The 12,457-nt window shown below is 43.7% G+C and overlaps 1 protein-coding gene across 1 annotated transcript in view; it reads right to left on the bottom strand.

Annotated features, from left to right (window-relative positions):
• Positions 1-1,574: 1,574 nt before the first annotated feature.
• Siae (sialic acid acetylesterase) overlaps positions 1,575-12,457 on the bottom strand; it is a 32,199-nt gene continuing 21,316 nt past the window's right edge. Inside the window, exons 8-10 of the mRNA XM_051156198.1 lie at positions 5,389-5,546; positions 3,417-3,612; positions 1,575-2,035 (exon numbers count right to left, since the gene is read on the bottom strand). Of these exons, the coding sequence (XP_051012155.1) occupies positions 1,739-2,035; positions 3,417-3,612; positions 5,389-5,546 (651 nt within the window). The 3' untranslated portion in view covers positions 1,575-1,738. The remainder of the gene's footprint in view (positions 2,036-3,416; positions 3,613-5,388; positions 5,547-12,457) is intronic.

Below are 12,457 nucleotides of genomic sequence, written 5' to 3'. Positions count from 1 at the left end.
CAGAATAAGTTCACTTCTGTTTGCTGCAAAATTCAAGCTTAACCATGCTTTGACCTATTTCTAGAATTTGACATCTCCCCCCTATGGAATTTGCCTCACCTCAAATGTACCCAGATAAAACATTCTGCCCAATAATTTTGAAATGTTCAACTAAGTTCTTACACAACCAGAATTCCTCTGGAAATCCACCTTGAAAACTCCCTATTAGAGGATTTTGGGGGTTTGTTGTTGTTTAGGGGGGAGGACTTTTTTTGGGCTACATAAATCCCACCTTATCCTGTGTCCCATGCTATTTTCTCAAACCCCACTTTAGGGAGCTAGCCCTTTCTGACAGAAAATAAAGCTTGTGTAATTTGACCAGAGTTTGGTAATGGCCCTTACTCACCTTCAGGGAGATTAGCACCGGGTGTGGCACAGGGACAGAAAGGAGGATTTTACTTTTTCCTGGGAACTGGCTTGTGTTCTCATGGGGCCAGATGCAGAGAGGGCAAAGGAGTTAAATGCAGGCTAGAAATCCTCAGAAGTCAAAGGCATATGCAGAATGTATAGCTTGTTTGTTTTGTCTTTGTTTTTAACAAAATAAACTACTGACACATCTTTCTTGCTTCTTCTAATGGCACCAGAGCTGGGAAGAGGGATGAGAAATGCTCAGTGCCTCAGTTCCCACCTCTCACATCAAAGAACAAAACAGCTACGCACCGGTGACACTGCACTCCTTTCCCATGCTCCAATGGGACTGGATATATAGACACATCACTAATTATAATACTCTTAATTTTTATTTCTTTTGCTGGGGGGGGGGGGGGGGCGAGGGGCCCTGGAACTCACTAGGTAGACCAGCTCATCTCTGCCTCCCAAGTGCTGGGAATAAAGATGTGCCACCATGCAGGGCTAATTTCCAATTTCTAATAGATGTACTTTTCAGAGCTGCCAGCTTTCTTTAATCAAATGGTAAATTACGTCATTACCTTTGCTTCACTTGCAAAGTTGTTCTATAAGCTTATCTTGTAACTTTCCTTTCAGCCTAACTGCTTTCTTCAGTGAGAATTAGCCGCCTTTAACCTTTTCCCTCTCAGGGACCCAAGACGTATTTAAGGGCCTATTTGCCCCCAAGTACATCTACTTCCATGTGTCCCTAGGCCTGAGATTTCCCCCACCCTTTGCCTGAATACCTGCCTCTCTCTATTCATAAGGCTAGTCCTTAGCATCTGCCAATACACTAAAACAGAACTGATATGTCTCAAAGATTCGCTTTAGAATAAGGATTGGGCTGAAAACAGTTATTTGGGGGGAACTTGATGAGGATAGAGATATGGGGTTCGTCTAAGGAGACCTGAAAGATTTGTCATAGGGTACTGAGATTTGATGAAGGAAAGATTTCAGCTCCACGGAAGGAAACACAGGCAAACTGCCATAACCACTTTCAGGGGGCTGTAAAGAACAAGCAAAGCACCAGCCTCCAAGGCCTTTAAAGTCTCTTGCAGGCCTGAAAGCCCACAGTTGCAGGTGAAGGGGCAGCAATACCAAGGAACTGAATGCTAGTAAGGCCCAATGTTAGACTAGCACAGAGACTTGGACTAACTTGGGGACAAATACGAGCATTTCAAAGTGTCTGCTAGGCAGTGCTCGTCTCAGAATACAGTTAGCATATGCTAGTTAGAAGCTATTCAATGAGGTGTCTATTAGTTGCCCTTAAAAGCAACAGCTGTCATCATTTTAAGTTCCTAAATACCCAAATCTAAAGGACTCGCCCTTGTATAAGAGAGCTGGTATTACTCCAGATGTCCTCAGATACTCCTGCCCTAAGTCTAGGGACTTGATGTGTAACAGCAATAAAGGGAGGAGCTGGCAAGATACTGCTGGGGTGGTAAACAGAGCATTGCTTATATTCACAGGGCCATGTGGTCCAGGCATAGCGAACAGCAGCAACCACAGTGCCAAGACAGACCCTGATATCCAAGATCAGGGTCTGGGTGGAGAAAGTGTTCATGGGAGCCGGAAGCCATTTGCACTGATGGTCATTGCAACAGAAGATCTAATAAAAGAAAAACAGAAAATTAGAAGAATGACCCAAAAACTGAGAACTGTTCTTTCAGACATATTAGAAAGAAGGGAAAATAAGGCCACTCTGAGCCAAAGACCAGTTTCCTACTGTAAGTAGAACCTATACCAGATTGAGTGTGGTTGACAGTGCCACAAGTTAATAATAAATGCTCATATATCTTGGTAGAAGAGCACATCCCTAGCATGTACAAGGCCCTAGGTTTGATCCCAGGACCAAAAGGAATTTTAATGTTTAAGTGATTAAAGAATTCAAATCAACTAAATAAAGTATTAACACTGAGGGAGACAAGGAAGAATAGTCAAGCATTCAGAGACAGTGGTCTCCAGTGGTCCCTCCCTCCAGATGGCAAAGCCAGCAGGAATGTGAGTGACCTAAGTACTTGGCTGTGGCTCTCTAGAACTCCCAGAGGAGGGATGCAGTAAGGACAGGCACAGAGCAACCATGGCTACTCAAGCTTTCAGGTTAGAAAGCAATCCAGAGAAGACAAGTCATCTGGGACCCAAAGGTTAAATTGTGTCGTAACCTCAACCGTGGTCCAGGGCCAAGTAAAAGGCAGGCCACCAGCTAACCATGGGCAGAGTGCAGTACACAGAGCCTGCTTAACAGTCCTAAATTCACCTGAAGACAGTGTGGAAAGAAGCCAAGGACAGACACTGCCCAGGTGTCTGAGGTGTGTGGGCTCCTCCACTCTAAGCGTGAGGTTTGCCTGGTGCTATTATCTGATCTCCTACGGTGTCCTCTTTTCACACATTGTCTCCCAGCCTGCTGGCCTCAGGTTTTCCAAAGACACACAGAATGATGTCTCTACTGTCAACTATAAAAGATTCTAATTAATCTCTTTAATAAGTGGCCCCAATGCCACAGTAGTGATCCTTGCTGGACAGTAGCAGAAAGCAGACTTTGCTACATTAATTCATACAAAGCTGGGAATCACCAAACTTAAGCTTTCCAAAGGAGACGCTAAACTCACTAAGAATTTCTGGGTTTAGTACAGTGCAACAAAAAAGACAACCAAGATTTAGGGGGTTATTTTAGAGCAATGAGAGTTTAACGGGTAATGTACAAATAAGGCCATTGCTGGAGCAAAAGTGGCTGCCCTGAAAAAGGAAATAGAAAAGGACAATGGTTTCTTAGGGGATGATTTTCCTTTCCTTGGTTGCACTATCAAACTTGTGTACAAACTACTGATCAGTAATTGTGCATTTGTCCCCGTGAGATAGGCTCACCCCCACCCCAGCCAACCAGCAGCTGTTTCATCAGCACATTGCAGTGATGAGAAAGGGCCCCAGTGAGGAAAATTCACTAGTACCACAGAGATTAACCCCTCTTCTCCTCTGCCTGCTATTCTCACCTCAAATGTCTTGTTATCTTGTCTTTGCACCTGGATTTCCTGGTCATACTTGAGGCTGAGCAGCCTCTTTTGAGCCAAGAGCTTTATCTTCTTAGGTAGTGGTCCTTGAAAGGTCAAATTTTTCTCACCATAAGCTACAGCTCGAGCCCCCAAGTGCAGTCGATAGGCCACGGTCTGTTTATCTCGGGGATGGATGCTACAGGGTAAAGAACAAGTAGAGGGTGGTGGGTTGTAACCATGGGTTACAACAGAGCATTCAGAGCACTCAAGTGAGGATAAAATAATCTTCAAAGATTTATTTATTTTTATTTTATGTGTATGAATGTTTTGCCTGAGCATATGTCTGTGCACCCACATGCACACGTGGTGCCCATGGAGGCCGGAAGAGGGTATCAGATCTTCTGGAAATAGAGTAACAGGTAGTTGTGAGCCACCATGCAGGTTCTGGGATTAAAATGGGGTCCTCTGGAAGTGTTGCTAGGCAGTGAGGCATCCCTCCAGCCCCTAAAAATCTATCTATCTATCTATCTTTCGTTCTTCCTTTCTTTTTTTAAGGAGGAAGGAGAGGAAAGAATTTTGGGGTATGGTGACATACATGCCTGTAACCACAGCACTTATAAAGCAGAGGCAGAAAGATCACAGCAAGTTCAAGACCAGTCTGGTCAACAGAGAGATCCTGTCTCAAAATGTTAAAGAAAGAAAAAAAAAAAAAAAAAAAAAGAAAAGAAACAAAGAAAGGAAAGAGAAACAGAAGAAGAAAGGATAAAGTTGGCTGAAACTGACGATCAATGTAGTGCCCTTAAGAACAATGAGTGATAACCAGAGATGTAGCTCTGGCCTTCACTGGGTTTAGAACCTTATATACAGTAACAGAGGGCTAGAAGGAAAAAGAGAGAGAAGGGCGAGTATGAGGGGATGGGTTGGAGTGCTGGTTGCAGCTTAGGCATACTGTGTGTCAGTCATCTATGTTGGGATGTGCTGCAATAACCTAAGCCGAGGACAGCTAACATCTACTTCCTGCCACTAAAAGCCATCCTTCTTCTGAACAGATGGTCACCATTTTGGTCTGTCTGTCTTCTATGTGTTCATTCAGTAAGTGTTATCAAGTTCTTTCTAGAATGTAAAGGTAATGTATAAGGCTACATTTCATATTTGAAATCTTGTATGCTACAGCAATATTCATTGGAGCTGACCAAAAAAAAAAAAAAAAAAAAATGCTCAGCCTTCCCTGAATCCATCTTAGAATTCCATGGCCTTCTCTCACTAAAGGTGATTATATTCATGATTTAGTTTAGTGGTGTGATGTGAGCAATCAGAGATGCAGTAGTTAACTGATTGTGTGGTGTGCTGGCTAGTTTTATGTTGTCATGACACGAGCTTAAGTCATTTTAGGAGAGAGAACCTCAACTGAGAAAATGTTCCCAACAGACTGGCCTGTGAGAAAGCCAGTGGTGAATTTTCTTGGTTGGTGATTGATGAGGGAGGGTGCAACCCATTGTGGGAGGTGCCACCCCTGGGCTAGGTGTCCTGGATTCTATAAGAAAATAGGCTGAGAAAGCCACAGGGAGTGATGGTACTAGGGCTTGAACTCAGAGCTTAAGGCTAGTGAGATAAGCACTCTGCCACTGAGCTACATCCCAGCTCTTAGGAGGCTTTCGCGCTGGATCTGTGAGCAAAGTCTCTATTGACCTGATTTGCTAGAGTGTGAGTGTGACTAAGTTTTCACTGCATCAAAGTGCTAAAAAAAAAAAAAGGTAGTTCCCAAGAGGGTCTTGTTTGGTTGGTTGGTTAGTCAGGGTTTCCCATGGGGGAGGGGGTGGCTTGATTTGCACATCCAAGCATAATGATTGATACAAAGTACATCTAAGCTCCAGCCCATAGTCTAATCCACCCTGTTACAAGTGAACATCACAGTGAAAGGCTATAGGTAAGACCATTCACCGGTAGAGCAAAGCTTAAGAGGCAACCATACCTGCCAAAAGGTGAGTCCCTATCACAGAGATCCATAGTGACAGCCATGAAAGTATTGGGCATCTTCAGGTTGGGGACATAGCCAAAATCTGCTGTTTGATGCCAGCGTATCTCAGGAAATCCATAATCTGATGAGTTCATCAACACGTATGAAGACAGCTAAAAAAAAGATGCCATCATTTTCCCTGCTTTGGCCCCCGGATGCTTCTTCTCACTGACACTTTGCTTCTGTTCCACTGTTTTGTCCAAACATTTATTCAAGTATTTTCTGAGCATTTCACATTGCTCAGGGTCTTTCCAAAGATGGATGACATAGTCTCTAACAGCCACATGGCCTTCTACAATGTATTGTGAGACTTATGCGTCCTCCCACTCAATCCAGGTTGGCCCTATGCTTTGCTGATCAACAGAAGGCGGCAGAATTGTTATGCAGCCTCTGAATCTTTTCCCAAAGGCCTTTGCTTGTGACTTCACGATCCTAAAATCATGCAGTGTCCATGAGAAAAAGCAATGTCCAGGTACTCTGCTGGAGAAACTAAAGAGAGAAGACCTTGGACAGCGTATAGAGACCGCAGAAGTACCAGCTTAGGGGCCAGGCATGGGAATGCTAGAACCTGTAATCAGATGATGGCCACAAGTCTCACTACATACACACAGGACAGAGGTGAACTACCCCATCTTAGCTCAGCCTAGCCAGCGCATGGAATCTAAGTAGATACAATAATGATTTAAGCTACTTGTGTAGAATAATTTGCTTCACTGGGCCTTGTCTTGTTCTACTTGTGTTTCTGTCATCGCCAACAGAGGAAGGCAGCTGGACTAGCCTACTGCTCCCTACACGAGGACGAGAGCTGTTGTACCAGCTGGTTTTGTCTTAAGAAAAGCTAGCATCATCAGAGACAAAGGAGCCTCAGTTGAGGAAATGCCTCCATGAGACTGAGCCGTGAGGCATTTTTTCAATTAGTGATCTTTAGTTAGGGCCCAGCTTATGGTGACTGGTGGCCCTGGGTTCCCATGGCTGGCAAAGCAGTGAGCAGTAAGCAGCAGCAGCAGCAGCAGCAGCAGCAGCAGCAGCAGCAGCACCACACCACACCACACCACCACCACCCACAGCCTGATTGAGTTCCTTTCCTGACTTCCTCCAATGATGGACTATAATCTGAAAGTGTAAGCCAAATAAACCCTTTCCTCCCCAACTTACTTTTTTTGGGGGGGAAAGGGATGGTGTATGTGTTTCATTGCAGCAACCGAAGCCCTAACTAGGACAGCTGTGGAACAGATGTGTGCATCTAACAAGTCCAGCTCTGCTTCATCTGGAGCTGAGCCCTGATCAAGCCCCAGAGCTCTGACAGAGCCCGAAGGGGCCTAGACAAGATCACCTAAACCCCAGTGAAACTGAACTGTAGCATAAAGGTTATTCTGAGCCACAAAATCTGGAAGTGGTCTGTAACAAAGTGGTGGCTAACTGGGACAAGTACTTACAAAGCTATAGACCTTTGCTGGGGGGGGGGGGGGAATCTGAACATAACAAAATCAAGTTAATATGCAACCACATAACATAGCATGAGTTGAAAGCTGAATTGGCGGTACAGCAATTTGAGTATACATTTTAAATAGACAGTGATTACTACTGGATAAAGATATGGCCTCGTAATATATTTAAGAGTTAAAAAAAAGAGATAGGCAAAGACCATATGAGAGGTTGTTCGTTCAAGGAGCCCTGCTTGGATAAAGAAGAATTGCTTCTTGAAGAAGTGATTCTTGAAGAACTGCTGTTTTATGAGAGTCCAATGGGTGAGGCTGTGATGGAAAGGCAAGGTTGGAGAGACAGCTGGCCAAGTGTGTGAACACAGTTGCTACTGGACTCTGTGACGGATGGGAGGCACTGAGGGTGTGATGGCCACACAGTGCTGTGGCTGGACTGAGAACAAGAAGCTGATCAGCCTTACAGTTCAATGCGTGCTGCTGAAATCGCTGACGTAGTAAAAGCAAGTTGAAAAGACAGCATGGTGACCAGACAGAGAAACTGACTGGTCATGAAGCATTATAATGTTTGTTGCCTAGCTTAGAACTTGATTATCCACAAAAGTGCACATATTCAAGAACTGGTCCCCAGGCCATGGTGCTGGAAGGAAGTGGAAGAATCTTTAAGAGATGGGGCCTAGGAGAAAGAATTTAGGTCTCTGAAAGTTGATTTCAAATGAATATGAAGAAGCCAGCCTCTTTCCCCCACTCTTCCTCCAGGTACATTAAGTGAACAGGCTTCTCTGACACATGATCTCACAATGATGACAACAGGGCCAACCAGCCACAGGCTGGAATCTCTGACCAAATTAAGCCTTTCTTCCTTTTAAGTTGACTTATCTCAAGTACTCATTATGGTGATGCAAAGCTTAATATTTCTAAATACAGACAGACAAACAGACTCATGCACACAAGACAGGCCTTTCCAAAGGGGTCATAATGGAAATGGGATGCTCAGAAATGAAACAAAGCAGCAGGACCAGGCAGCCCTGTTTATAGAGCCCAAGAGAAAGCATTAGTGCAGAGTTTGGAATCAGTAACATTTGGAATATCTGCTTGGGATCTACGACAGCTCACCAAAGACAACTAGAATGTGTGGGAAATAGTACTGTTCCAGAAAGAGCCTGTGAAGGGTCAAGAGCTGGTGTAGTATCAGTCAGTGTGCTCATTCTCTCATAACAAAGGCTTACTTGACTCAGGCTCCAATCTCACCAAGAAGATAGAGAAAGGAACAAAACAAAAAAATTGCAATTTTTTTTACAAGATCACATTCCAGAGGAGAGACATGACTAATGAACAAAATAAGATAAATGTGATAACTCACTTTACCACCAAGAAAATTTTATATATATAAAAAGAGAGAGTTCCGAAGCTGAATAAAGACAGCAACATAAGAGAACAAGCTATGTGGATATCAAAGTATGTTAGGAAGAATTCTAAGATGACACACATTGACTATATCCTTTGTGGTGGGGACCTGAAGCTTGCTTCTAACCAATAGTCTATGGTAACAGGATGTCATTCCTATGAGTACATCCTGTCTCGTGGCAGAGAATGCAGTTTTAGATGTAATGTTGCTTCAAGATCACCAAAAGGGAGGGAATCTTGGTGAGCCTGACCAAACTGGGGGTGCCTTTCAGTGAAGATCTGGAGCTGCCCTTCAGGAATCTGATTGCCATAAATCCCACAACAGCTTCAAGGAAACCAATTTTGCCAACAATCATGGGAGTGTAGATGAGAACTCCAAGTCTCAGAAGAGACTCCAGCTCTGCCAGACACCATCACTGTAATCCCAAGCAGAGGATACAACTAAGCCATCTGTGCCCAGGCTTGCATCACACTCACAGGAATTGTGAGATAATAAATAAATATATGTTGGATAGTTTTAAGCTGCTATAGTATTATATAGAAATAGAAAATTAATAGAGAAAATATTTTGCATGCAGGAGAAAGAATTAAAATCAAAGTATGCTTGGTGTACTTAGGGAAAACATCAGGTAGTCAGTATGGCTCCATCGGAATAGGCAGAGAGCATTGGGAAGTAAGGTCAGGGAGAAATAGGAGCAAGGCATAGTTGGCCTTGTTGGCATTGGTTGTGTGTCAATGGAGGGCACACTAAAACCTTGACTTACACATTGAGAATATCCTAAAGAGGAAGAGTCAAGGTAGAAGCAAGAAGGAGGCTTTCATAGGAGACAGTTAGTCAAGGGAGAGCCTCTGGCTAGTGAAGGAGCAGTCAGGATAACTGTGAAGTGCTTCAGACTCTACACAGCGAACAACAGGACTAACTACACTTCCTGCTCAAAGTTGATATGCCCCTCACCCTACGAAGAACTGAGGCTCCTGAAAGACTGAGGACAAATGACTGTTGAATGCCTAGCCATAAATTTGATGCCTAGAATCCCTCCAAAGGTCAGGGAGCATTGAGGAAGAAAGCGAGAAAAGAATGTAAGACTCGAAGGAAGGGTATACCTTTAGAGGACTGGACCACAACGTGGCTATTACACTGGAACTCACAACAGCTGCGATGACCTGCACAAGAGCTGTACAAGATCAGGCTTGGCCACACTCCCCCAAGGATGCATATGCAGTTAACAGTTGATGAGACAGGGAGTCCATGCTCCTGGAAACAAACTTTTACCCATGATTCTGCATTGGAACACAAACACATAGACATGCGCATGCATGCACACATGCGTACACACACACATGCACATGCATGCACACACACACACACACACCATGAAAATAGAAGAGATACCTAGAAAGAAGAGGAAGATTAGCAGGAGTGAAAGACATCAACTACTCTCTCCCTGTCTCTCCCTTACAAACCATGATCTAACAATAAGTCAGACCAATCTGGCCAGCATCCAAGTTGTCATTTAACTCTGTTTCAGAATGTCTGAGCCCATCCAAGAAGCTGCATTCTACACAGACTGTTCTACCCGGTCTTACTTATCACAGTGCCCAGAAAATCTGACACCATCCCTATACATATGGGCAGACGAAACTTTAAGGATGTTTCTGCTTCGCGAGAGATGAGTGCAACATCAGGAAAACACAAAAATGTTGCAATAGTGACAAGCAAGAGCCTTGACTATGGCACAGACTTAAAGGAACATTTCAGCTCTCTTGTTAAGATTCTGCTATGCAAATATGTCTTAACATAGGAAATGACAAACTGTGCTTCACACCAGAATCTCATAAAAAAAAAAAAACTAAAAGAATAAGTCTGAGGAGACAGCTCAGCCAATAAAGGGCTTGTATGGAAAGCTTAATCAACAGAACACACAATCCTATCACCATGGAAGCTGAAACAGCGTTCCGGGCTGATGAGAGACTTGATCTCAAAAAATGACAGACAGTGTCTGAGGAACCATACCCAAGCTTGTCCTCTGGCCCTCCACATACAAGTGAATGCAAGCACACGCAAATGGAACCATATTCATCAGCCAGCAACAAAGCCACTGGAAACAGCCTAAAGTTCAACATGCAGACGTGCTACAACCAGCCCTCCAGTTAAAGGACTTTCCTCAAAATGGCAGTTGGCCGAGAAGTCCCTCAACTGTCCAGTTTCACTGACGGCACTACTGCTCATTGGCCACGTGGGGGCACCAGCATACTCCACACCCAAATGAAATGCTTGCGGTTCTTTTCTACCGCAAAGTGTGGTTTAATCTCCTGTGGTGCTTCTTACAAATACAGAGGCTAATGAAGACATGTAACTGCCGAACCAAAAAATCCCACAAAACTGGTCACATCCAAAAGATGTTAGAGATAACGGGGGAGTTTTCGATCTGTTCCTCTAAGGTCCCTTCTAAAACCCCAGCCTCCGGACCTTCCTTCTCCCGAGCTTCCAGCCACCTCTCTGCCAGTAACTCTTGAGCACTCCACCAGCCCTGGTCTCTTCCCAGGACTCCGGTCCTGAACTCTCACTGTTGCATTAGTTCAAACAGCACCCATCAGCTTTCCTTAACCAGACAGCCATCCCTTCAGGTATCCTGACTGCTTGCAACAGTAATAGATGCTAACATCCAGCACGTTCTCACACACAGTAAGTCATGTGATCCTTTAGATAAGAAAGATGTTTGTTCAAAACCACACAGCTCAAGGGATTGGAATCCCAGATGTCTAACCCCAGACCCAGGCCCTGAGTCACGATATTACCTGTCACATTGGGTACTTCCCTTTATATTCACAGGCTTACATAAGTACATAGGATAATACTACAAGCAACAAGCATATTTTTGTTGGTGATAAAGTTAAGGCTAAAGGGCCTCTACAGACTGTCACACTTAAGAGAAAAGACCAAATGCCATGTTTCTAAGTATCTGGAGCATATTTTTTATTTGAATTATATAGACACCTTCAAACAACCAGTACACAGGCTAAGAGAGGGTGGGAGGGAGGGAGAAAGGAAGAGAAGGACGGAGGGAGGGAGGGAGGGAAGGAGGGATGGAGGGAGGGAAGGAGAGGGAGAAAACACTAATTCAGAACTAAATATAAATATAAAAAAGAAAATAATCATTAAGTCAGATTAGGTGAAAGAACGTCAATAAAAACCCTTTCTCAAAAATAGGGCATGGTGCCTGGGGAGATGGCTCACTGGGCAAAGCTTTTGCTGCAAAAGCATGAAGGCCTGACTTCAGATCCACAGAACCCACACAGAACCATGCTGAGTGGCACACATCTATGATGCCAGCATTTCTGCAACAAGATGGGAAGCAGAGACAGAAAAGTCTCCCAGAAACGTGCAGGCCTGCTTGCCTAGGGTTCTCAGTGGTAAGCAATGAGACCCTGTCTTAAACAAGGTGACAGGCGAGGGTTGATGCTTGTCCTCTGACTGCTATATGCACACTGTGGTTTTCACATAAGCACACAGCACACATACACAAAAGGCTCTTTAAGGAGGATGATGGTTTAAAAAATGAGGCAAAACAGAAGGGTAATGAGAAGAAAGTATCTATGAGGGTCACAGGTTGACATGTAAACCATGAAGGTTGTGCCTTCTTTTCCTAATACCTTAATTGTGTGATTTCCTATTCCAAAAAAGCCAGAACTACCACTCCACTAAAAAGTCTAGGCTTTAGATAGATAGGTCATGAATATAATTTCGAACTTAGCCTTTGTGCTTATTCCTTTTATCTAAGGGTGAAAGTAGAATCCTTCTCACTAGCTCCCTCTAACAAAAAGCACAGCTTCCTCCCTTGACAGTGTTCTTTCATTTTGTGTTACAGGCCGTCATTTAATGAGTGCCAACCAACTACACACTAGAAATACAAGACTGACCCAAAAAACATAGCCACCAATACAACTTACATCTAGTCAAAATAAGAGCATTAAGAGATTTCTAAGAAATGCATTATCTGGGGAAAAAGCATCTAATCAAGATTCTGAATAGTCACAAATAATTTCCCAAGATCCACGCAGACCTACCTAGTAAAGTAAAAGAAAGAAAAACTATTTCAAACAAAGGGTTTGTATGATCCCTGAGAGGCAGAGAATATGGTAAATTCTAGAGGGTATGAGGAATAACAGCAAGTCAA

This window comes from Acomys russatus, chromosome 14 (assembly GCF_903995435.1).
Source record: "Acomys russatus chromosome 14, mAcoRus1.1, whole genome shotgun sequence".
In the NCBI taxonomy this organism is placed as follows: domain Eukaryota; kingdom Metazoa; phylum Chordata; class Mammalia; order Rodentia; family Muridae; genus Acomys; species Acomys russatus.
Note: the sequence above shows the minus strand (reverse complement) of the source record. Positions and strands in the feature narration are given on the sequence as shown.